Raw genomic sequence first — 26,573 nt, forward strand, 5'->3', positions numbered from 1 at the left:
GAAATTAGAAAAATATGAAAACATGAGCCAGCACATGGACATGATTTGCATTATCTTAATTGTAATTTTAGGCATTTTCTTTTCATGGACTGTAGAAATAAAATATTACTAACAAAGACTGTGTCTGTCCCAATATCTTGATCATCAAGTGTTAAATTGTTCTTTCTTTTGATTCACAGTTAATACAAGTTTGGATAAATTCTCACATGGTACATTTCTTTTGATAAGTTGAACTACACTGATGCCATAATAAGGCAATTTTAATAGGTATGGTGATATGCAAAATACTGTTCTGGTAACATCACAACTTAAAATTGCTCCTACCCATATGGCAATGTCATTTATAGGGACATAATTCCCATCACTGATATCTTCATGTTCACACCATAAATCAATTAACAAGATAATGATAGTTGTACATAATAAGCCAAGTTGTCTCACCATATAACTTAATCTTCAAAACTACACCAGTATCATAATCAACCAGACATTTAACAAATTAGGTTTCAAAGTTATTCATTGTTTATAAATAACCTAAAAAAAACCCAATATTTGTGCAAGTTGATAATCTGTCTCCTCAACTCACTGGTATTGACCGTACAAAGTTAGTTATCAGAGCTTAGCCTTAAGAAGCAGAATAAATATCACACTAACAAAGCCACCGTTAGGCTTGTGAAATTAGTAAATAAACAACTTAAACAGGGAACATCTTTATCTGCCACAAAGTCCATCTCCAGAGATGCTGATTATGGTATAAATTACAAAGTCTATAACCACACATACTATCTAGCCTTGGTTATTACTAACACTGGGAAACATGTTTACACTACTGAAAGAATCAACTCTCAAAGCCAAAAGATGGATGTTGACACCACAGATCAAGGTTTTTTCGTAAATTATTTTCAAGAGGCCCTTTCAATTAGACAAACGGAATATAGGTGGAACGTCTTCCGAGGTGGACTTGTTTGCATGATACTTAACACCCTTTGACCAGAAAGAGAGTTCTTACTCTGCTAGTATCCCTCAAGTCCTATTTTCTTTGCCATGTGTATCATAAGAGAACTAACAAAGCAAACAATGTTCTTCGTTCTTGCACCAAAATGAAAATAAAATGTACCTATCTTTCAACATAGTAGCAAAGACAATTTGTAGAAATGAGTTTTCAAAAGAAACCGGTCCTTATTTTCCACCCTGAAGACAATTCAACCCAAAATGTTTCATGCCGCAGAGAATACTTCCGTCAAAACAATTCAGGAAACCTGGTTCATGTACTACTGACCTTGGCATCAAACTGGAATCTGGTATCATCAGGTCCACAATATGCTGCAAAATGCTTACATCCTGCATTGGCTATGATGTATCTTGGATGGTTTCCCTGAAGCGCTATTACAAAACTCTTGACGAGTTCCCCAGTCAAATATGGATCTTCTCCGTAGGTTTCCTGTAAACACAATGGCAAATGGACAATTCTTTGAGCATATATATACAAGTCTGTAAATCTGTTTTAGTTAATGTTAAAGACAATGACTTTATTGAATAGATGCCAAGCTCATACTTCCTTACTAGAATAGGAGGACAATGTTTAATAGGGGTTGGAGAACAACTCATGTGCAAAGCGGAGTATATGGTATTAGATATAAAGACTAGTGCAGGGTGAATTGGCTATAAAGTTTTGAAACATGTGTCCTGGAAGTGATTCTCACTTTACTTCAGCTTAAACTTTGATGTGAATATATGATACAACTGAAAAATGAAAAGAGATACTTGTGACTCAGTGAATAAGTATGTAAGATTGATTAATGTACACTGGAAATAGGCCTACTTATCATCAACAAAATGACTAATAAAAAGAAAAATTCAAGCAGTTCTATTGAAGTTTGAAGTCAGGAACATGACTGTCAAGCCTGCCTATAGAAAAACAGTCCTCAAATTCACTTGAGATATTAATAATTTGTTACAGAGCAAAAACTACTCCAAGCACTGCCATTAGGATTCATCCTTGAGCACGCCTAATTAATTGACCAGCCACCATATGATTGTAAACACCATTACTCTAATGGCCAGCACTACTTTCCTGTGTGAAGGCAAATGCGACTTGACCACTGAAATAGTATACTGTGCATTGTTTAAACATGAATTTGTGCAGAAAAGCATTCAGTGTGGCTAGCATTACCAACTCGGGTAGATATGCAATCTCCCCTGTTTTTGGCCAAATACATGGGACTCGGGTGGTATTTGCTATAGGCAGGGAGAAGATCCTAATGAATAATATAAAGTACTATGAATTCTGAGATTTACAGTGTGATGGTGACGATGTGGCTTACCACACCAGGTGACCTGTTTACTTGACAGAAAAATCCCTTGTTGTAGCTAAAACCTCCATCAGTAGGTCACTTGTTTCTGTTTTCACTACAAGTTCAAAGATCAAGGTTTTAAATCAACCACACATGCAACGTCTAAGACTTTTCAAATGAAGCGATGTTCAGAAACACATAGTTTTGATAATGAATACACTATGATAAATTGCAGTACTCGCTGTTATTATGCAAAATGATCTATTATGCAAATCTGCATTTTATCCTGGTGGGGGCATACTAGTAACTGGGGATTTGTGGCTTGATGTTGAAAGTTTATGTATGGATATCAGAATATACATGTGGTGGGAAAATTAAGGAAATTGACTGAGGCAACTTTAGATCACTTTATGTTTGCAGAGAGCTGTGTAGAAAATGTGGTAAGTTGAAGGTGACTGTAAAGGTGTCTGGGAGTACAGTGATCAAACATTTGTACTCTTATTGCTAAAAATTTTAATACATGGTCTTGCTTACAGAAAATAGAAGGTACTATGATTGTCTGTGTCATTTATTCAGTGAGAAGTAGAATTTACGCAGCGAAAACTCAGTTCTAACTGGCCTTACAGTGTGTTAGACGGGAAATAAGAAAAAAATGAACACAGGTCAATTTCATTCCTTCACTCTGATATGTGAAATGACTGAAATTTCCCCTTTTTACTTTTAATTTATAGGTTGCTTGAATTTTAGCTGCGTTCACTGATGTGTGAGAAACCCACACAGGTCAAACATTTGTAATCCCTATTTTCAGCTAGTTTTATTTTAACTACATGCTCCCAAATATTTGTTTTAATTTAACTATGACACACAAACCTACTATTCTTCCTTCTTAACAAATCTGCTAACAACACAACAAAGAAAACTTTGTATAGATAAAGTCCCACTACAGCACAATCATTCACAAACCAGCTCTATTTAATCCTCTTTACAATAGAGTTTTACTAATTTTCAACACAATAAGATATCATGCCATACTTCAATTTCCTCATACTATGAGAACTTCCCTTCAAACATATAGACTCAGCATACAGGTCTGTACTAATAAATAAACCTTCCCAGGTAAAGTAGTACTGTAGGATTTTCCCACAAACTTCTTATTTTCAATCCATAGAAATGGCCATGATGCCATAATCGATTAAATTTATGCACAAATGGTCATATACAAAAAACAAAAAAACAAAAAAACCTGACAGACGTGTTATGTACATATAGACCTGAAGGACTGTTAGCAAATAAATAGGTATATTTGTAAACCGGATTGCTGGTTACCATGGGAACAGTGAATGTGAAAATGTAACCAAGGACAGGTAACATTGAAAATGAAACTAATAAGCAACTATCATTTGCCAATGATACAACTCACACAAAGCATATACATAGTTAGCCTTTCCTCCCACAATGTACAAGTGTATGGAGCTTTACTATGGTTGTAGCCGGGGTTTCCTCATCCAATGCAATAATTTACAATAACAATCAATCCCATCAAGACACCAAAACAAGGAACATTGGCCTCATACAAAAACGAAAGAAGAAAGCATCCCATCATTTCTCAAAATGAAAGTTGGAAGGATTCATATACAGTATGTGAATGGTATAAGTAAAATGAACATCCTACAAAAATTACAAGACAGACATAAAAAGAGCAAAGTAATTGTGGCTGGGTAAAAAAGAATTAACACCAGTGAACTCAGGATCACAAGCACTGCCATCTACAAACTGAGCTATCCAAGTTTTAGTTGGTGATGAATGATGCCTAGAGGAGGGATTGTCTCTATGTTTGACAGGTTATCATTGACCAGGGTAATATTGTGATGCGCCTTGAGCACAGTTATCGGTGGATATGTCTGCGCTTTATAAATCCTCAATATATTTAATAATTATTAGATAGTGGCATCTCTTCGCTGATATTGAATTTGAAAAATGTTGAATGTTAAAATATATAATTGAAAATCACAACCATAAGTTATAACAACTGGGGTTCTAAACAGCCATCTCTTTCCTCTGTGAACTGACTGGAAGAAAGTTGTTAAAGAGTGTGAAGACTCGCGCACAAAGAAGCGTCTCATGCCGGTAATCTGACCTAGTTTCGAATGAGGTGTAACAGAACTGTTAGACACCACCATCGATCCCAGAAAATACACACACAGCTTGCTACCGTCGGTAATTAGACACTGGTGTACAGTCAGTACATACAGCTGCGGTCAATACCCACAGCACATTATACAAACGATACAGCGATGGACATCTCAGGTCCAACTAAAAAATAACAAGGTATCACATTTCATTACTGTCTGCATTTTGTAGCGACAAGCAGAAAACTTCACTTGCAAGCAACGGAAAGTTAAATTTTTCAGAGCGCGGCACTCGGTTTGGGGCGAGTCTTCAATGCCTTTAAGGTATTACGTGAGACAAGACAGTGACTGACGTCAATTGATCAGTTTGAAATAAGAAATTAGTGGTAAGACTAGAGGGGACCAGAACATCGTGTGAATCTTTAAAACATCTGCATTCTACATTTATTTTAAAGTTTCATTTCTTACCTGATTTCTGCCCCACAGAGGATGTCTCATAATATTGATGACGGGACTGAAGCAGCTGATACCGGTGTGGTCACTATACCTATTATTCTTTGAATTGTTGTTAAACTTTGCCCTGACTTCATATGCAGTTGCATTGGCAACTTTGAATATCAGGTCGGTGCTGTTGACGAAACAAAATATGATGCTGGCATGACTAGACTATTGCAGCAATTACCAAAATAGATAATTACATTCCATTATTAACACTGATAAAAATTAATGTCAGTATTATTAAAGTTACCTTGTTACAATTTAATGACTAGAGACATAATAACAGTAACAAGGAATGACTTAATTATTGCAGTAATACATAGACAGATTTGGTATCCCATTTTATATAAACACTGATAAAAACACTGTCAATATTTAGTTGCCTTGCTACAATATAATGAATAGAGATATTATAAAAGTAACAATGCAACACAAGATTATTGTAGCATTACAATAGCTAAAACCAGAATATGGATTCTACTATAAACAGAACAAAGACAACAAAAAAAGCAGAAAGAAAAAAATATTACAACCTTGATTATTCAGTCCATAACAAATAAACTAATAATATACAAACAGCATAAAAGACAGAAAGGAGGAATTTACAAACCTAAATGCTGCAGAAAGTCCAAGAGCTTCAGGAAATGATGTTGCATTGCCTGCTGCAACTGCCCCCCTCAAGCACTCATTGTTCCACTGGTGTGGTCCAATTCCCAATTCTGGGATAGGTGGAGCCGGTCCATTGCTCCTAGCTCCTCCTCTTGCGAGCTGTAGAATCATTTCATCTAAACTGAGTCTGCAAAGAATTATTGTACACAAAAAAGTAATTGTGAAAATGTTCGCAATCTTCAACAGTCCTGTTTATACATTTTATCAATGAATAATTGACAAATTGGAAAGAAAAATCAACCAATTGCTTGAAGAATTGTTATCGTTGAAAAGCAACACATAAGAGATTTACAATGTGTAATGCATAAATTCTTTTATTACTTTCCAGTTTGCATAGGAAATTTTGAGGGTTCATGAATTTTGCTCATCATAAAATACCAAAAATAGGAAGAGTCTGTATACAAAACTTGTTCTACTGTACATCTGTGCATCTGCATTAGCAATTAATTTTGACTATTTTGCATAACACATTTTTGCATCGTAGACATGTATAACAATGTTGCGCAATTGCAGACAACTTGAGGTGAACAAACATGATGCATAGAGTACCAGCCAAACTATCATATCTGATACATAATATACAGATAAAAGGTTTCTATTACCTGCCAATGAGGTCATCAACCCTCTTCTCCCATGGAAGAGAAGTATTTCGAAAGGGAAAATCTTTTAGCATTCCACCAGACTGAGAATCCTTTGTTGCTGATTTCCAGGCAGAGGAACCGTCTACCAGACAGCAAATAGAAATCACTGTTATCACTAAAAACGTGCCAAACCTTCTTGATGGGTCTGCCATGGTGAAAGCTTTCTCTTGAGAAAGAAACTGAAAGAGATCAGAAAGATGATTTTAAGGACCAATTCAAAAATACTGTTTTAATAAAGGCATTACATTTATAATGTAATTTGAATACATTTTTTGGTTTTCTGCTCTGTTACAAGTATATATATTTCAGACAGAAGGAAAACAGAGGTTAAAGGGAAATGAGGACAAATCAGGTCTTACGACAGTGGACAAAAAAATGTTTCTTATAAAGAGCAAAGCATTTACAATGAAAACAATGCCTAAACTCCATCATGTATTAATTATCATGGTCTCTTCATTACATCTGTGAAAAAAAGGTTATCAGAATTGTCCCCAAATATGCAAGATTGTCAGAAAAGAGTCATCTATACTCCAACTGTAAGCATTGTTTTAATGCCACTCACTCTAAAAGTAGTAATCCACACTAAACATGTAACTGACTATTTTAATAAGCCTCATTGGCTGAGAATGATAATTTTGAGGATCACATTAGAGTGTTATATTTTGGAGCCAATACTGATGACCTAGGCAGATAATATCACTGACTGTATTGTGTGTAAAGTTATGCAGCATATACTTTCAAAACAAAACAAAATATTGATTTATGCACAGGCATATCATTGCAATAGTGTTGATAGGACTTCCTATATAGCACCTAAACGTAGGTCTATAGTATTATTCTTAGTTAGTTAATTTAACCGTCTTGTTTTGTCTTACAGATAAATAAGGTTGCATAAAAAAAAATGTTGACATAGCCTAACTAGTCTTAACGTTAGTAATAGTAGTTGGACGTAAAGTTAATAAATAATAAGTTTAGGAGATACAGCCTAGTAATATGTTGCAGACGACATGAATAACTAATTAACATAACATATTAACAGTATTAAACATAGGCTATCTTGTATACAACTCTGCACGGTTCAAATACGGACACGGAAAAAAAGGAACTTTTATTTACCTTAAAATCTCCGCGAATCTCTTTCAACTGTGCTGTTCAACACCAGTACTAACTACTATCAATGTTTCTCCCTGTATTTTTCCGTCTTCTATATGTGTGTGCAGTGCAGTGTTTACCGAACCGATCAGCTGATCGCGTTCAACGTCTAGTCTGCGGCTGTTATGACCTCGGTGACCTCCGCATGCGGGCAAAACAAATGTGGTCAGAGCCGTCGACGTAATGTCAGAAACTTGCCACATGAACGTCAAACTGTAGGAGAAAGGTTAACCCTACTGGGGAAGTGAGAGGGGGGGGGAGGGGGTGGAATGGGATTGGTGACGGAAAGGGACAGGGAGTGAAGGAAAGTGAAAAGGAATGGAATTGGGAAGGGGTGAAGAAACGACGGGAACGCTGAGAGAGATCGAGGGAAACTGCCGAGAGGGATCGAGGGGAACCGCCGAGAGGGATCGAGGGGAATGAGAGGAAGAGATGAGATCATATCATAATATACAGACAAATGGCTAAAATGCTTCCAAAAAGTGATAGGGTTTCTCTTCATATGCGTTGGATGAACCCAATCTGTCTATAGAATCGTAATTTGTGGTTTCAGGGAATAGTAATAGAACATCGCCGATACGCCGGGCAAACCTTGTCACATGCTTTTTATTAAAAATGACAAAATTCAGAAAATTGACGTATTGTCATTTTGTCGAGATGGTATTAACCGGCAACTCGTCAACTTGCAGAAAATTGATGCATTGACGAGATCCGTTATCTCGTCAAATGTCAATTTTGTGAATATTGTCACGTACCCATCTCGTCAACTCGTCAATTTGCAGATAATTGTCGTTTTGGCAAGTCGGTAACTCGTCAATTTAATGTCCCTTCTACGCATCCGTAGTTCTGTGGTCATCGAAGACCGCTGAGTATGGAACGCGAAAAGTGCATACTTCAACTACCCTCGGTATAGGCCTACCCTCGGTATGAAGCCATCACTCTTATCGCAAAACTTCAGGACAAGCTTGAGAGGAATAAATGGTTAAGTTGAACTTGAAATATAGCAATTTGCTTTCCCTTTTCCCGTTATCGATGAAAATATAATGCTATCTTCCCGAGTTCATGAACCAGCACGTTAGATGACCCACGTTACAATGTCAATAGGCCTTGGCCTACATTGAAATACTTAGGTCCAGGGTAGGCCTAATTTAGGCCTAGGCCTAGGTTAATTACCAGCTAGGACAGAATAATTTATCAGGTATCGCATAGTAAACTGCTATGCACAATGGGAAACTTGCTATACATGTGAAAAGATGTATAGCAGTCTTTGTACTCAAAAACCATACACATTTATTAGAGAAAAAGCGCCTTCAAAACTGCTACACAAAACTCCCTGCAGTATATCCCATAGCCTGTTACAATGTTAGTCACAAACGTTACAGTACAGTTAGGAACTTGGGCTAGGCCAAATAATTAATGACATTTAGTAGTGTTACACCTAAGCTAGCCAAGTCCTAAGGTAGTTCAAACCGACAGGTATTTACAATATTAGACTAGGATAATTAAATTATTATTTGTGCTATTACAGGCTGAATTAAATGATATCATATTCCATATTTGGCAGCAGCCGAATGATCACGAAATATGTGGGCATCACTGGGGAGTAAGTTTGTCATTGCTACCAGTACCAAGTAAGAAGAACGTATACGCTGACACTTAACACATATATTGGGACCAGCCCACTGGCCCTGACCCTGCTTGCATCTAGAGACATTTTAAAACAGCTGATTGTGTTTGCAACTTGGCTGTTTTGATTATATACTAATTAAAGTGCTGTTTGTTGCATTACCATATTTGCTTGAGACATGCAAAATCATGTGAAAGTTGTAAGGTTGTCAAAACAGAAATGAACACACAGATCTTCTAGGCCTACAACAAAATGGTGACAGTTTTCTCTCAGAAAGAAAGACATTTTTCAGTTATGAATATGAGTGAAATCTGGAGGAAAGAGGAAGGCTGTTGTTGCAAATATCTCTTATAAATCTGAGTATTTTGATAAAGGCATTTTAGTGAAACAGCTCTGGTTATTTTCTATGTTTTACTGTTTCGTTTCTTTCGTTTCTTTCGTCAACAGAAATGAAACTCGTGTTCACTAGCAAAACAACACTCCATTCCAAGATTGAGGTTGTGATATTTAACTGACAGGTCTAAGAAATATCAATTGATGTTTAAATGGAATCTTCTCCCTCAACCTCCAATCCTGGAGTCAAAAACAAAAATGTGAAGAAAGGTAAAAAGTCAAAAAGAAAACTGGATTATAAGAAAGAGACCAAAGAAGAGAAACATCTGGAATTATCTACACCTGAGGCTTCAAGTTTACTGTCTCTGTTTGCAAAGGCCAAACCTCCAAAGTTGGTGTCTTGCCCAGTTTGCTCATGTAAGGTTGAACTTGCTTTCATAAATCAACATCTGGATAGAGGATGTGTCACTATTGATCATGGAAGCGTTTTGTCAACACCACAACAAGTTCAGGAGAACGAATCTTTGCACCTACAGGCCAATGGTTGCTTGCTTGAACAGAATGGTGTTTTGAGTAACAAGCGAAAAGTAGCAGATGTCAAAGGCAGTACAGGTGACAAGAGAAAACGAGACAAACTATCTCGTAAATATCAATCTCATTCCCTCTATCAGTCAGATAGCTTGTTGTCTGATACCGGACATGACAGTGGCAGCGACCAATCGGTTCATATGCTGGATTCTCATTCGTGGATGAACAATAAAGAAGATATGAAATTAACAGATTCTGTCACTGACGAAGAAGACTACCCTTCTTCTTCAGATGTTTTATCATGCGGTAGTTCTGTGGGCAGGAGTAAAATGCAATCAGAATCTCAAGTTAATATGAATGCCACATCTGATTATACTTCTTCAAGTCTCATAAAGTATTCATCTGACTCTAGAACTAGTCTAAGTCCTGATGAAAGGATAACAGGATCAAAATTAGAGGATCCTTCTAATAGCCGAAGATCATCGTCTGAGAGCAAAGCTAGTCCATCCGCATCTCCATCGATCAGTGTATCAGTGAATAAAAAGATGAAGCTTCAAATGACGAGGAAAAGTAAGCTCAGTTTGAAGAGAAAGAGGCAGGCAACTGACGACATCTCATCCTTGGACACATCACAGAAGCTGTTACATCCAGATGCAGTACCTAAACAAAGTATGCCAACTGATAATAACGTCTCATCTCAGCCCTATTCTACTCAAGAAACTATTTCCCCTTCCCAGAGTCCTCCTGAAAGTCATCTTTCTTCAACAAGGTCAAGTCCAACAAAGTCACCCCATAAGGCCAAGGAACCATATTATGTGTCTAATTTTAAGTTTGTTTTAAACACTGTCCTTGGCAACGAAGATGATCGAGAACTTCTCACTGAGGAAGATCTGCAGACTGTCAACCTTTTCAATGAACTGTCAGGTAATAAATATGTGTCTATATTCAACCCATGTTTTGTGATTCAGAGAGGATTAGAGTTATGCTCACTGGAGAAATATACGCAGTTTTAATCCATATAAAAGAGATCCCATATGACCAAATGTTTCTGTTTTAAATGTGACATTAATGTCTCAAAGATTTAAAATAGACCACATCCGTTTTTCTTTTAGTTAGTATTATGTTAGTCATTTATGCGGTGTGCATAGTTTGTAAGGACCATTTCGTTTTTAATGTTGTCATAGTTACACAGGCAATCGTTCACATACTATAAGTACATACTGAATATCAATGTAAATGATACTTCAATTATTAAGCAGCTACAGTACAGTAGTTGAGTTGTGGCAAGTCAAATCTGGAATCTGGATAAATAGCTGTCTTCTTTGGTTTGTAATTTCTGTTGCAAGGAGTTCACATGAAACATGTTTATCCATATTTGAAATATGGACAATTTTGGGGCTGTACATAATTTCTTAAATTGTTCGATTCATAATTATGGTACAGTAATGATTTCACCAAAGACTTGGGATACATGTGTTATGCAATTTTATTCTTATTTTATTATTAATTATTAAATGACATTTATATGGTGCTTTACAATGAACACAGCGCCTTACAAGACACACAAGACTAATTTTGCACATAATTAGCCAATATGTACAGTGTCATATCTTGTGCATTTCTTAACTTTGTTTAGTCCTTTCTTCAGTTCTAATGAACTTTTGTAAGAAGAAAACAATGATATTAATACCTTTGTTAGATAAATATGCTGCTGCTTTTTCTTGTCAGATGAAGGACAGCAACTCTACATCAGAATATTTCAGAGAAAGTTAGCTTGGTTGAGAATTAGTAAACTGCAGTATCCAAGGATAGCTGAAGACTTGGCACCATTTGCTGAAGAAATTTGCAAGAAAGGTCTTTTTCTTTGTGGTAGGTATAATAAACCAGTTAATTAGAACAGCTTCATTTCAAAATGTTTAATGAAAGCCCTTTTAAAACTCTTCTTTGTTAGTTTGCAATTTATCACAATTCTGTAAATGTACATGTTCTCTGAAATTTTGCACTTCATTAGGAAATTCAAATTTAGGTATATTGATATGTCCTGGAATAAGATAACTGTTTTGTAACAGTTACAAGCTTTAAGTGGCTTAAAAGCAAAATCTTGTGGTGATGTAATTGTTGTGACTTCAAAACTAGTTTAACTTGCATACTTCAGGACCAATATTAGTGTTGTATCACCCCCAATTCCAGTCCAACAAGGCTTAATTTTGATGTTCGGTTGTGTGGCAAATAATGATGCCAAACAACATTCAAAAGCAACAGATCTAACAAGCTATAGGTGATTTTAACTTGATTTATTTAAGATTCATCGGTGATTATGCTTTGCTGTTAACGTGATGAAGGACAAAGCTATCTTCACTATCTGCTATACAAACGAGACTGAACGTTTTGATGAAAGAGTTTGTATACCTCACACGTTCACTTTCCAAAAATCTGACTTGTTTATCTACAATTTTGCTAATCTCTGAGTAGTCAACCAACCATATAAGACCCTCACATCTGGTTCTGGGAAATCAGTCAAAGATCAACATTATACGTACAGTCTATATTTAATCTCTTATTCCATAACGTGTGTACTATCATTATAAAGTTTGCTACACATAATGCAAAATCCAATGGTTGCTAACGGCTCCTTGCTTGACCTACTTCATTCGTTATTTAAGTGATTTGAAGATCTTGATGCCATGTGTATAAAATATAAAACTGCCTTCTAGGGGCTGTATTTACTTGGACTTGCCTGTTATTTTCTTGAAGAAAGCGAGATGAACGACCTGGATGAAGTTTTACGACAGCTCCCTGCTCCAGATATTAAACTCTTGACAAGAGACTTGAAGGTATCTTGCCCAGATGGTACTCAGAAGTCAGATATGGTAGCCGCATGCATTAAACACTGTAAAAAACAAAAGGGCCTCTTTGGATCAAGTTTGCAACCATTTATGTTGAAAAAGTAAGCATTACGTAATACACTTCTTGTGAGATTTATGTAAATACGGCAGAGTATATCCTTGTCTTTATTTCACAAGGAAAGAATCGTTATTGGCAGCAATATCTTTCATCGTTATACACACAATAAGCTGTTAACTACCTGGTATTATTTTCTGTCTTTATCTCAGAGCCAAGCAGTACCTTGGGCCTTGCATCAAACTTTGTAAAGAGCATCGAGCTGTGTTTACTCGCATCTGTCTTCTCTTCAGTCCAGTGCTCATGACAGACGACGAAGAGAATGCAAGTGGTGGACAAAATCAACTGTAAGTAGAAAAACTGTAGACAATTTCAGATACCTCTGGGTAGGTGGAGGAATGGGGAGGTGGACTGGGGAAGGTCGCAACTAGGTCACAATATTTGAAACAGTTGATTTTAATATTTTACAAATTTGGTCAAGTTTTGACTTTTAACATTTTGGCACGTTTTTGAATACCGTTTACTTTGGGCATGTAATTCAGTTATCAGGGTTTATCTGTTTTTAAAATGTTATTGGGAGATATGATATTTTGTGGGAGAATCATCGTGGAAGCAACATGGATGTTCACTGTCAAATATATCAGTCTATCCATGATGCATAAATATTTATTTGCTAACAATAATGTACATATTTTTTCTTTTGCAACCTTATCATTTTCAGACAAGCACTTCTGTTGGTCAACTTTGGCAAGGTAATTTATCCGGCTTACAAGATAAACAGAACCAGGAAAATATTCCGAGGTAGAGATGACCTCATCAGGTGAGTGACCCTTAGATTAAATACTTCTTGAAGTATTGAACACCTGTCATAACATTGCTCCAAACAGAGTACAACATAATTTATGTCTTTCTGTTTGGTTGGAATCATGAGCAGTGTCGTAACAAGTCATGGCTCAAGTATAATAATATTTTTGAAAAGGAAATGAATATAACAAATTTGTCAAATTTTCCCCCTCTCCCCCCTCTACCCCTCCCCCATAGAGATTACACAGGGACTGGTCCCACAACTTCTGGTAATAACTCGACTCAACCTTAAAATAAAATGAGCTGTTGTACAACTGTGATCACATTTCTGCGGACATAGTTCTATTATGTATGTAATGCTGATGTATATGTCTGGTTGTAGTCATTGAGGTGCAAAGATAATCCGCTTGGTGATTTAAAACACATGATTTCCTTGAATTATAATTGAAGCTATTGTTTCAAGCAGGTCGTGAACCAGAAATGTTTCAGTTACTTTCAGCTAATCTAGTCTAATATTATTTATCTTAATCGCCGTCTTCAGATTTGATTGAGTACTGATAGAAGATTGAGGAAAAAAAACGTTTTAATATTATCCTATGATTATATTTTTGATTTTATTCTGGCAAAATCATATAACACTAATACAGACTTTTTGATGTCATAATTGGTGATCACTCCATTGGTTCATTTTGCAGATATGAGACAGCATTGCAATATGAACATGATATTCTCGGAGCTCTGAGCACTAACGACTTTGTATTAGCAATGAAACTCTGGCAGTCAGCTAAATCTACTCATATGGAACTAATGGAGGATGAAGACCTCAGACAGTAAGTAGACAAAAACCAGATATGGAGGCATCTGCAAAAGTTTATCGTTTTTCATAAACGGTTTGAATTTACAAAGTACGGGAGGAATGGAAATCTGACAGTAAAATGGGAGAGGAGCTGGATGAGATGCACATGTTACCAAGGTTACATGCAAATGTTGATATTCAAAGTGATCATACTGCAGCTTTGAGTCTTAAATGCATTGAAGACTTGCCCCAAACTGAGCGCCGCCATCTGAGAAAGTTAACTTTCCGTTGCTTGCAAGTGAAGTTTTTTTCCGTGTCGCTACAAAATGCAGACAGTAATGAAAGGTTATACTTTGTTATCTTTTATCTAGACCTGAGATGTCCATAGCTGCTAGGTATGTATTGACTGTACCCTAGTGTCTAATTACCGACGGTAGCAAGCTGTGTGTGTATTTTCTGGGGTCGATGGTGGTGTCTAACACTTCTGTTACACCTCAATTCGAAACTAGGTCAGATTACCGGCATGAGACGTTTCTTTGTGCGCCAGTCTTCACTCCCTTTAAACTTCCCTTCTTTTCTTGCAGACACGTCGGAGCATTACCCAGCTTCTTGCAACATTTCACAGCACCGTCAGTGTACGAACATATTCATTACCTAGGAGTGGAGATCCTCCAGAAGCAAAGGAGGTACGGAGAAGCAGTGGAAGAATTAAAGCAGGCTCTTCTCTCCTGTGAATTCCGGAAGGATTCTAGAGGCAGCAGGTGGGACAGACTGGCCCTGAATCTTGATCAGCATCTCAAGGACCCAAATCAGGTTAGGAGGACCGTTATGGCCGAGAGCTGTATGAGGTGGACAAATATCATCATGAAAATGCTTGATGCCTGGAATTTGGTTTCTCTCTGACACCTGAGCATCATGGCAATGGCCAAAACGATAGTACATGAATAATTTATTATAAGAGCATGTTGGTCACTGTCTTCGCTGCCTTTGTAAACTGTCTGTGCTGTAGTAATATGTACTTGACCTTCAGTGATAATTATATCAAATGATCTATCTGAATGGAGTGGCGGGGAGGAGGTAAGCAATATGAAGGGGTAGCATACTCCATAAAAGTAATCGTGAAAGTAATTGGTCTCTAAGTCCTTATAGAAGTTCTCACTAGCTAAACCTTACTCATCTCAGGATAGCTGACAAGTTGGCACCTTTAGTTTTACGTATCATGATGACCATGAAGATTTTTTCGCTATGAGATCCTGAAGTTTTCGTCACTTATCAATAAACCTCTTTTATACTCAGTAGTAAACAGTTTTTATACGCTGCTCCTGGGAAGCCTAGAGTTGCCTAAATTTACCCAATCTTTTCACCACATTTACTTCCATTTGTGTACTCTGACATCCAAGCCACAAAATATCAGATATTGGTTGATGACACTTCAATAAAGATGTCCTCCTGATGCTTATCAGCACTTTCATTGAGGGAGAACACTCAGGCGGATTGATATAGACTCTGTAATGGACTATGCCACCTTAGAGCATATACGACCCCAGGGGCATGGGGTTAGCTGCAATATTTCAGTTTGTGGTTGCATATATGTCTGATAGCTCTCATGGTGGGGGTGTTTTTGACATATATACAAATATGTGTGAATCAATTCAAGGGAAAATCATGCATTGTTGAAAGTCTTTAGTAGGGGGAGGGGCCAATGTTGATTTAATTGTTCCTGAAGAGATGTTTTTGGGGTAGTCTTGAAAGCTTACAGCCGTGATCTTCAGTTTTCTTCTCGTACAGCTCCATATTTATATATCTCCTTTACAGGCACTAGATGCTATATTAGAAGGTTTAGCAGATGAGAATGTTCAAACTGGTCACCGATTAGCTCTAGAACAAAGGGCCGAGAAGATCCTGAATGCTACAAGCAACAAGAAACTTGCTAAGAGGAGAAAGGAAGAATTCAACCTCCATCCCTTGACAGTCAAAGACCTGCCCTCTGTAAGTCACATGTGTGTTCTGTCACACCTCCCAGGACGAAGTCCTGCCACAGTTATGGAGTTTATCTTCTGTAAATCAAATGTGTGTTCTGTCACACCTCCCAGGACAAAGTTCCTCCACAGTCATGGAGTCTATCTTCTGTTAATTTATTTATTTCCACTGCACATGAACAACTGAGAAATACATATTGTAACATATGGACAACATAAATAATATGATCAGAAAAACATAAATAATTCATGTATGTAAGATGAAGAGTCAACTGTATAAATGCAGTGGAGGAGACCTGACAGAAGCAAAAGCTTATCAAGATCAGGCCAACAAAAAAAAAAACTTATAAAGAAGAAGAAAACAAAGGGAAAAAAATTTAAATGTGTGTTCTGTCACGACTCCCAGGACAAAGTCCCTTTACAGTTATGGATTTTTTCCTCTGTAAATCAAAATGTGTTCTTCCAGTTTGCCCAGATGCTGTAACAATTAAACACAGTTGAAGATTTAATTTTCAGTATTTCATATTAGATCTCTGTTCTTAACAAAACCATCAGGCTTTACGACGATGCATTTCTGTGCAGAAAAAACACAGCTCTGATGACCCTTTGAACAGTTTGACAGCTGTTGTGTGTCATTAATGCAACAGATGAACAGTTTATTTTCTGTTCTAGTATACTTGATAATGAGTGAAGGTTTGCTTCAAATGCAACCAGCTACTTTAAGGATATGTGTACTGATTAGCCTCCATGCAGTTACGATGTAATAATGGACACACATCATTATCACAGTCATGAATATTCATTATCTTAATAGCCGATACTGCTGCTGATGATGATGATCAATGGTGGGCTTTACTCTTTTACTCTTTTAATTTTAGATCACAATTCAGGGAAAAATTCTACCTTATACTGGACCAGGAATCAAAAATACTTTCTTCAGAGAGAGTAGTGAGGAGCTGGAAGAAGGAGTTGAACTCTGTTCCGTTGAGCAGGTTGCTATTGACTACTACCTACGGAATGGATATACCAACGGTGAGGGGGTAAACTTGAAGCCATACATCTAGTTGTACCTTTTCTTCAGTTTTGTTCTTCTATGATCTATGATCTTTTTTTCTTTTTGTCATTCTTTCAATTTATTCTGCTATTGATTGCTATCTATGGAATAGATATACCAACGGTGAGGGATTAAACTTGCAGCCGTACATATAGTAGTTCCTTCTTCAGTTTTATTCTTCTATTATCTTTTTTATATATTTTTCTACATATTTTTATGTTTTAATTATTTTATTTTTATTCTGCTATTGATTACTATCTATGGAATGGATATACCCACGGTGAGGGATTAAACTTGCAGCCGTACATCTAGTAGTTCCTTCTTCAGTTTTATTCTTCTATTATCGTGATATTTATACCAGTGATAAAGAATTAAATTAACAGACATTTCTGGGTGATTTTATTTGAGAAATAATGAAATTAAATAATGAAATGAAATAAAAATTGGCCTGTGTGGATCAAGCTCGATAAAACATGAGTATTTGATGCAGAACAAAAGTTGTTCTAAAATGTTTCACTTTTGCTTTGAAATGACTCACATCACCAGTAAGCTGTCTTATATGGCACAATTTTTTTTTCGATTGTTAATTAAATCAATCTTTATGTTGTGATAAATTGTCAGTGTCTTTGAAGCAGCTGAGTGGATTCTTGTACTCCCAGCAAATTTAACTGTTGCAATTTGAAATCCTGTTTGTCTATGACTAGCTATAGTAGAAAAGAAAAAAAGTCTGTTGCTTATTTTTATTATGATTTGAATATTGAAAATTTAATTGTGATTTTAATTAGTACTGAACATTACTTTGTAGGTTTCATGTTTGCAAATATAACTCAGATTAAAATAAATGAGGATACTTTTCAACTGTTTGTGGATTACCTTGATAATGTCAAGATGCATGTGCTGTTTATAACTCGAGACTTTACAATTGACGTGTGCCTTACAGTCTCAACATTCTTTTTTATTGTTTGTTGGTTTTCAGGGAAACATGGTGAGGGGTCTACTTTCTGCACAATAATCTTTCTGCTCTTCTGGGATGAAATCTTCATGGATCTCCCGGATGTGTTCAGCTACCCCTACCAGGTAAATTTCCATCATGGTCTTCATTTCTAACATGAATTATTCCCAGCCTATGTATCGATGGTCTATTTTTATCAGACTGGTGTGGTTGAGCTAGGGCTGTACTGACAATGCGATTTGATTCAAAAGACTCAGTTCTGGCAACAGTTGACCATAGATTCACTTTTAAATATCTTTACATGTATGTAGTATTGGTTATCTTGAATAACATATGTAGTTTTGACTAGTTTACATATATGTAGTTTGGACTAGATTGCATATATTTAGTTTTCATAAGTTTACAAATATGTAGTTTTGAATAGTTTACATATATGTAGTTTGGACTAGATTACATATATGTAGTTTTGAAAACTTTACATATGTAGTTTGGATTAGTTTACATATATGTAGTTTGACAAGATTTCATGTATGTAGTATTGGCTATCCTTAATACATATGTAGTTTTGACTAGTTTACATATATGTAGTTTGGACTAGATTGCATATATTTAGTTTTCATAAGTTTACAAATATGTAGTTTTGAATAGTTTACATATATGTAGTTTGGACTAGATTACATATATGTAGTTTTGAAAACTTTACATATGCAGGTTTGACTAGTTTACATATATGTAGTTTTGATTAGTATACAAATATGTAGTTTTGATTAGTTTACATATATGTAGTTTGGACTAGATTACATATATATGTTGTTTTAACTAGATTACATATATGTAGTATTGGCTATCTGATATACATATGCAGTTTTGATATGTTTACATATATGTAGTTTGGACTAGGTTACATATATGTAGTTTGATTAGTTTATATTATGTAGTTTGACTATATTACATATATGTAGTTTTGATTAGTATACATATATGTAGTTTTAACTAGATTACATATATCTAGTATTGGCTATTTGTTATACATATGCAGTTTTGATATGTTTACATATATGTACTTTGCACTAGATTACATATCTGTAGTTTTGATTAGTTAACATTTATGTAGTTTGACTAGATTACATATATGTAGTATTGGCTATCTTTTAATACATATGTAGTTCTGAGTAGATTACATATAGAGAGAAAAAGTTGATTGCAAACTGCTTATCTACTGCAAAAAACACAGTGTAGGTAAATTTGTAAAAGTTAGAGGGCCTGCAAGGTTTTGATCCTCCCAGCAGGATCTTCTTCAGAGGCTAACAGATACCCTTGACTAGTAATATACATATATGCAATTTTGGCTATCTTACATATATGCAGTTTGAATATCTTAAATATTATAGGTAGTTTTAGCCATCTGTCAGCAATGCCACAGAGCAGGAGCAGAATCTAGAGGGTAAAACATAGACTTGTCACTTACAATTGACACAGCATTATTGACAAACAGTGATGTCTTTATCATTATCCTTAATATGTCACCCTTTATCAATTTCATTCTCACATGTTTTTATCTTCTTCGTGCAATTTGTGATTAATATTTTAGTCTGGACCTCTGGATCTGCGGACACAGGACTTCTTCCCAAATCGAGAGGAAGCGCTGAAGAAGAAATTAGATGAACTGAAGCAAGCAGATGAGGAATCTTTGCAGAATTGGTTGCAAGAGGTCTGGACAGAACATGAGGGAGAGGCATGTGCAGGAGTAAACTGGGACCTCTTCACCCTAGATGAGGCTAAGGTATGGCAACCAACAAAAGAGGTATTTATAAAGGACATGTTTGCTTAAAAACTCATAGTTTACAACAGAGTCATCGCAAATCACCATATGTAATTACCTTACATCTATCTCTTTGTGTTCACCATGCTCATTAACCTGGCTCTATTCTGTGCGTGTTTTTGTCTCTTCTGTTACTGTTACTTGTCATTTAGCCTTTGAAGAAGATCCTGCTAGGATCGAAACGTCAGGCCAACTTATTTTTAAACATTCTCCTACACAGGCTCTCTAGTGGATAAGCAGTTTGCTAACAGTTTTATTTTATTTTGATACCTGATATTAGCATAGATATGAATGGGGAAAAAAGCGAATCCATGTATATTGTGATTTTTTTTTTCAATTTTATGGACTAACTTGTTTATGTTGTAATGTTAATATCTTTGATTCTATCATGAAGTAATATTCTTTTCATTTAGTTGTAACATTTTTTTTTTTTTAATATTGTTGAATATTTTGTGTTCCAATGATGATGGAAATAAGACACATCACAAGATGATGGCTACCAGAAAATAAGATCACCTGTCCAAGAAGTGATAAGGTCTGACCCTTATTATACGTACTACGACTAATAGTTGCTATGGGGTGATTCTATAATCCAGTGAGAGGAGGTGAGAGATTGGACTGGTTGATTGTATTAATAGGGGTGTTTAAATACATAACACAAGAAGGTATAAAAGATAGTATTGTTTGAACACTACAATATTTTAATATATATCCTTTGGTATCAGGATTTACTAGGGTGCATGGGGGGTCCATTCATCAGTGCCACTGCCGGGCGTCTCTTGCGAAGCCATCGCCACTGTCGAGGAGGTATGCCCGATCTGGTAGTCTGGAATACGCAGACAAGAACTTTCAAGGTAGGACCAAAAACAAAAAGAAATGTGGAACTCCAGTAAATCTGTTTGCAATGTAGGATAACTTATCTGCTTGATGACTAATGTGTCTTTGTGGTTAGGTTTTGATAGTGACTTATTAATGTAGTTTACAGATCTGCATGCATAAACTTGTTATGTGTTGCTTGAATCAGTTCAAACTTTCAATCATAAGATCCCTGGTTCGAGTCACTCCCAGATTAACGTATGTCGTCCCGTTACAGAGTTGTTGACAATTGACAATTCATAATCATGGACGTTAAATATGAATGTAAGAGACTGACTTCGGTCAGCTTGCGGCTTTGATAAGCCAATGAGGCTTCGTCACAAGTTCCTGCTTGCAGGAGGATCTAAAATACATACAAACAATACATACATTCAACTGACAGCAGATTCTGTTCTTTTCGCTCTCTAATTGTTACTGTTTTTAATAACTCACTATTTCCGGCAGATGTCAGAGGTCAAAGGACCAGGTGACCGTCTCAGCCACAAACAGATTCTATGGATTCAGTTCTTTAAGTCCATCGGCAGTGATGCTGAAGTTTGTCATGTGCAAGGTAATTGGAGTATTAATATAGTACACCCCCCCCCACCCACCCCACTTGTTGCCATTTACATTGACATGACATTTGGTCAACTTTTGGGATGTCGTGGGCAGCTAAGCTTTCACCAATAACAATGATTAAAAGTGGTTTCTTATCTTTGTAGTAGTTGGAGGCTGTTTGTAAAATAGTAAACCAATATTTTTACAGGAGCTTGTTGTTTTTGATTATGAAATTAGAAACAATGATAGCTTGACATTATGCACATGATGTCTTACTCCCCCAGTTGCTGTAACTATGATTGAGGATGAAAATTTTTAATCCACTTTCATTAAAGTTTCAGATGGAAACCATTTTTTTTTTTCTCTTTCTCTTATACTTGCAGGGCTGCAGAGCAGAAATTTGAAACACAGACAACTCCAGAGAGCTCAAATGCTGAAAAACAGATCGCCAAAAAAACAAGCATCGCCAAAGAAATCACCATCAAAATCACCAAGAAGAAAGAAAACACCTGTGAAGCTTAAACAGAAATCAACATGATTAGCTAATGAAAGAGAAACATAAATCTACTTGAACGAAGAAAAGTATTGCAGTGCTAAGTACTGAGACTCAGCACTGAGATCCTTGTACTTCCGCTCATTTCTAGGGACATTGTGCTTATACCCTCATAGTCATGCTGTTGTACTCATTCCAAAATTCTGAGCTTTATTCATGTGATTGTGCAAATACAGTATTAAAAACAATCCTGGTTTTACCCCAGTGTATACTGATTAATTATGATATGAAATTGATTGGCTTTGGTGAGAAGATATTATGCTTATAAGATCTAGAATTGAGATGAATGTTCAGTAAAATATTTGCTGCAAATTTTTCCATAACAATTCTTTTCTGCACGCTAATAGATTATGATAACTGATGAGATTTGTATCATGTGACTTTCTTTGTAAAATTAAAGTTTTTGGCACATCTACCAAATGAAATATTCTGAATCTTTGGAAATTTTATTTTTTTGTTTTGCTTAAGGCTACCTGTGAAACATCAGTGTGAGGCCAATATCATCTGCATTGTCATGAATCACCTAACAAACCAAAAAATCATCTTAATCATTAAGCACCATTTTCTTGTTTATTCCCTTGATGAACAGGACAGTCCGTACCATACATAATTTATATTTTGAGAGCAAATTTCTGGCCTTCTTGAAAGTTTCATTAGACTAATTAACTGTCCTTATATAATATACCTCAAAATATGCTAAAAGATCAAATTATGGTCACTTCATCCTTAGCGGGATATGGGCTAATCGCTTAGTAGAAAAGAATTGCTGGGAAAGTTTTCCTTCTGTATGTCAAAAACTACACCCTGATAGCATTTTGAAATTACATATAAATGATATATTTATTAATTTAAATTTTTGGTGATATTTTGTGAATGCAGGCTGACAATAGCAGAGGGAAAGTGGTCATGGTAGATTAGCAATTGAGCTGAAAGAAAGTTTTCCCTCTTCCTTGATAGTGTTTTTATTTTATTTATCCACAGAGGAAAATAATGTCGGAAAAAGTTGCATTTTGATGAAACGTCACATGCAGAAAACGTTGACATGATATTACATTTCATATGAAATTTAGATTTTGAGGGTAAAAAAACAACAAGAAGATTATAAAATAGCAAATATAAGCCTTTGAAGAACAACTACTTGTGATGACATCACAGACCGCCTACTGTAATCCACTTTCCTGGGGTAAAGGACGTTTTCTAATAACAGCACGGAATATTTTACTTTTATCTCCCATCAGAATTTCCCCCCAAAAGCATCTGAACCGTTTTCAATTGTGTAAATTTAATATTCTTCATGTCTCGTCATCAGGCGCGGCGGAACGGGAAAATTATTGGGGGGCTAATGTGTGGAGACTATCTAAGCGGAGCGCCACCATCGGTTGGCGCGGAGCGTACAAGAAAATTTTGGGTTATTCAAACCCCTAGATGGCCGGAAACGGCACTTCCCGAGTGTTTAATGCTGCGAATACCTAGCCCTAAAATATGGGTCTCAAGCCTGCAATTTCTCAGATTGCACGTAAAAATCTGTAAAAACATTGTAATTTGTATATTCGATGGTGTTTTAAGAGAGTAGCTATTACTCGTAATGTACTCACAAAGACGTTTTTGAGTGTAGTATAAATTACTACTTGCAATTAAATGCAATAATTAAATGTCATAAGAAAAAACAGAAAGCATTTCTTAATGTCAACAAATGGGTAATTCCAAAACCATGTGCAGTTGCCAACAAATTTCTATGAACCAAGCACTGTCACGAATGCATGTACCCTATACAGTACAGGTGCAATGCTAATATTGTGTTTTTGTGGTTTAATAATTGATTGAGCCATGTTCCACGCCTTGCGTGTACTCGTAGTGTAAACGCAAATTTTGATGAGTGTAGCGTTTAGCTTATTACACTCTTATTTAAAACACTAATATTCGATGAGGCATGATACAGACAATCAATGTGGTCTATAGCCAGGCGCGTAGCCAAGGGGGGGGGGCGAAGGGGGCAGCCGCCCCCCCCTTGAGCATATTTTTTCCAATTTTTTTTAAGGTTTTTATGATATCGCTAGTATTTTCAAAAAAGAAAATGCTAAGATGCAACTAACAAGGCATGGGAAGTGCCATTTCCGGCGATCTGGGAGGCATTTACAGCCAAAATTTTCTCGTACGCTTCGCGCCAATCATGGTGGCGCTACGCTTAGATAGTTTGCAATGCAGAATCTACAGTTTCGCCCCTCCCTTGGCAAATTCCTGGTTAAGCGCCTGTCTATAGCCAGGGGATGGGCTGAGGGTCCCCCCAGCATTTACTAAAATTATTACACCTATATAGTATACGTGTGCATCGGACAGATCGACAAGTATGCATTGAAAAATGGGCAGATGCACATTTCGGTAAATAGTGGGGGGGCTTATCATGCATTTGCCCCCTCAACTTTTTCATTGGGGGGCTGAGCCCCCCAAGCCCCCCCCGGTTCCGCCGCCACTGCTCGTCATATCTAGAAACATGCAGAATTTTTTTGGGGGGGGGCAAACTTTGATCACTTTCAGGACGCAACACTTTTGAAGTCAACGTGTGCGATCCATTTTGAAAAGGGTGCCATTAATAAAACTCTCTCTTCTGCAGTGTTAAGATTTCTCTACCTTCATAGCTTCCCTCTAAAACTGATTTTCAGGTTTTATTATGTGGCATAACATCTGTGATGCACTGGCACAGCATGATAAATATGATACCATCTGAAAGTTTATTCTACTGATCTTTATCTTTCAACAGAGTGTTTTATAATATTGTAATAAATAGGAAATTATTTATATTATACAGATTTTTTTATTTTCTTAGAATGAGATTTAATACAGTAAGAGCTTTTGTATTAAAGTGTGTTATTGCTGCTATGAATTCGAAAAGCAATCGGACGTCAACTAGTGAGCAATATTAAAAAGGCTTGAATAATCATGGAATAAAATAATAATTTTTGCTAGATGTGGTCATGCATGCTGTTTCCTTAATAACTATAATCATAGATGAGATAGTATGATATTTTCCCCAGACTTTGAGTTGGCTCTTTATCCAATTCCGTTGGTAATCTGATTGGTGATGCTACAGCAATACTGACAACTCTGCGATACTCATTTACTTATTCATAATGTCATTACACAGGCTATCAAAGAGATTTGACCCATTGTAACGATTCTTATTTAAATCCATTTGTTACTTTATATGTCGCTTAATAAATCTGGCAGCACTTTTATGCAGATAGCATAATACAAATTTTAAATAAACAACTAGCACTGGGAAATAAGCTATAAATATTGCTCCATATTACATCTAGGGGCTTTATAAAATACAAAAATTACTCAAATATCCTTAGAACCCTTCCAAGGTTTCCCTTTCCCACATCTAACCCCACTCCCCCCCCCCCCCGCCTCCTCCCCGACTGACTATAATACTGCATATTTAAGTGTTCCCTTTAGATTTTTTTTTTTTTTTTTGTGACATAGATTTACAGTATGGTAAGGAATTTTGAAGCAACTCTTTTTTTTTCTTCAACAATTGATAGTTCAAGTTCAAGTAGGACATAATAACTGAAATTACTATATGCTGATGTGTGGACATGCATGTACAGTGTTTTTCCAGTTAATGGTTTTCATGAAGATTTTCTGCAGGCCATGTACTCATAATACATGACATGGAAAATGCATGTTGGCTCTCTAAACCAAAGAAGTTTTATTAAATAGTTTCAAGGACTTTGCTATTGCAAGGATGGGTTGAGTATGAACAGTTGAAACCTTTTATTATTGGTTTCTTTGTCAGGTTGACACTCATAGATGGAAACAATGGCTATAATTATCCTAAGAAGTTGTCTATTGGTTTGTAACAATTTGAAAGAATGACCGAATATTGTATAGAAAAGATGTTACATAGCGATCGATGCTATTTCTTGCTCAAGTGTTTACGAACATTTAATGGGGGGGGGGGGGCTATGTGTAACGACCTGACACCAGCAGTCCTCATGTGAACATTTCAAAGTAGTTGAACTTATAGAACCACTAGCTATATGCATACCATTTCACCGCTCTGCATATTTGGAGACTCAAGGGTCAACAGTGCTTCCTAGTGGGGTCAAATCACATCAGTGGAATTCCTCCGATTGACTTTGCACACAAGTTGTTTTGTCAGTTTGCATGTTCCAAAAGGCCTTACCATCATTGATCTAAGGAAACATTATTCTGTCCACCCCCTCCCCCACCCACCATCTGACTTTCAAATTGGAAGTAGCTGCCTGCTTTTGTCGCCTGGTCTGATTGTAGTAGATGCGGTAACAGATTATGTTTTCAGGTAGCCTATCTAGTCTTTCCTTTTGGCAGAATTTTAGTCTCGATATAAGTTACAGTCCAAAGAAAATTTCAGTGCTGGTAACATATTTATATCTATTCCTACTTTTG

At 36.3% G+C, this 26,573-nt stretch overlaps 2 protein-coding genes across 3 annotated transcripts in view; one reads left to right on the top strand and one right to left on the bottom strand.

The window, feature by feature from the left end:
- The window catches only part of LOC139978617 (uncharacterized), a 16,258-nt gene extending 8,750 nt beyond the window's left edge, over positions 1-7,508 (bottom strand). Inside the window, exons 1-5 of the mRNA XM_071988971.1 lie at positions 7,348-7,508; positions 6,193-6,410; positions 5,532-5,717; positions 4,892-5,051; positions 1,280-1,441 (exon numbers count right to left, since the gene is read on the bottom strand). Of these exons, the coding sequence (XP_071845072.1) occupies positions 1,280-1,441; positions 4,892-5,051; positions 5,532-5,717; positions 6,193-6,383 (699 nt within the window). The 5' untranslated portion in view covers positions 6,384-6,410; positions 7,348-7,508. The remainder of the gene's footprint in view (positions 1-1,279; positions 1,442-4,891; positions 5,052-5,531; positions 5,718-6,192; positions 6,411-7,347) is intronic.
- Positions 7,509-8,218: 710 nt separating this feature from the next.
- LOC139978615 (fanconi-associated nuclease 1-like) lies at positions 8,219-26,383 on the top strand. Of its 2 annotated transcripts, none has more exons than XM_071988969.1 (15): positions 8,219-8,364; positions 9,458-10,795; positions 11,600-11,740; positions 12,626-12,818; positions 12,985-13,119; positions 13,494-13,592; positions 14,272-14,406; positions 14,957-15,185; positions 16,188-16,361; positions 17,230-17,383; positions 18,382-18,482; positions 19,949-20,161; positions 20,905-21,033; positions 21,500-21,605; positions 21,976-26,383. In XM_071988969.1, exons 2-15 carry the CDS (start codon positions 9,556-9,558, stop codon positions 22,128-22,130), a joined length of 3,204 nt encoding a protein of 1,067 aa, XP_071845070.1. In that variant the 5' UTR covers positions 8,219-8,364; positions 9,458-9,555; the 3' UTR covers positions 22,131-26,383. The 2 variants fall into 2 exon arrangements, with proteins under 2 accessions (XP_071845070.1, XP_071845071.1); XM_071988970.1 differs by having other exon boundaries at positions 19,949-20,140.
- The last annotated feature ends 190 nt before the right edge of the window (positions 26,384-26,573 follow it).

Source organism: Apostichopus japonicus, chromosome 13 (assembly GCF_037975245.1).
Source record: "Apostichopus japonicus isolate 1M-3 chromosome 13, ASM3797524v1, whole genome shotgun sequence".
NCBI lineage: Eukaryota > Metazoa > Echinodermata > Holothuroidea > Aspidochirotida > Stichopodidae > Apostichopus > Apostichopus japonicus.

Bases quoted from the DNA above. Each gene is read 5' to 3' on its own strand.
- LOC139978615 (XM_071988969.1), top strand. From the start codon at position 9,556: ATGGAATCTTCTCCCTCAACCTCCAATCCTGGAGTCAAAAACAAAAAT. The intron at 12,819-12,984 runs GTAAGCATTACG...TCTTTATCTCAG, and splicing joins CAACCATTTATGTTGAAAAA to AGCCAAGCAGTACCTTGGGC. The intron at 18,483-19,948 runs GTAAATTTCCAT...TTAATATTTTAG, and splicing joins TGTTCAGCTACCCCTACCAG to TCTGGACCTCTGGATCTGCG.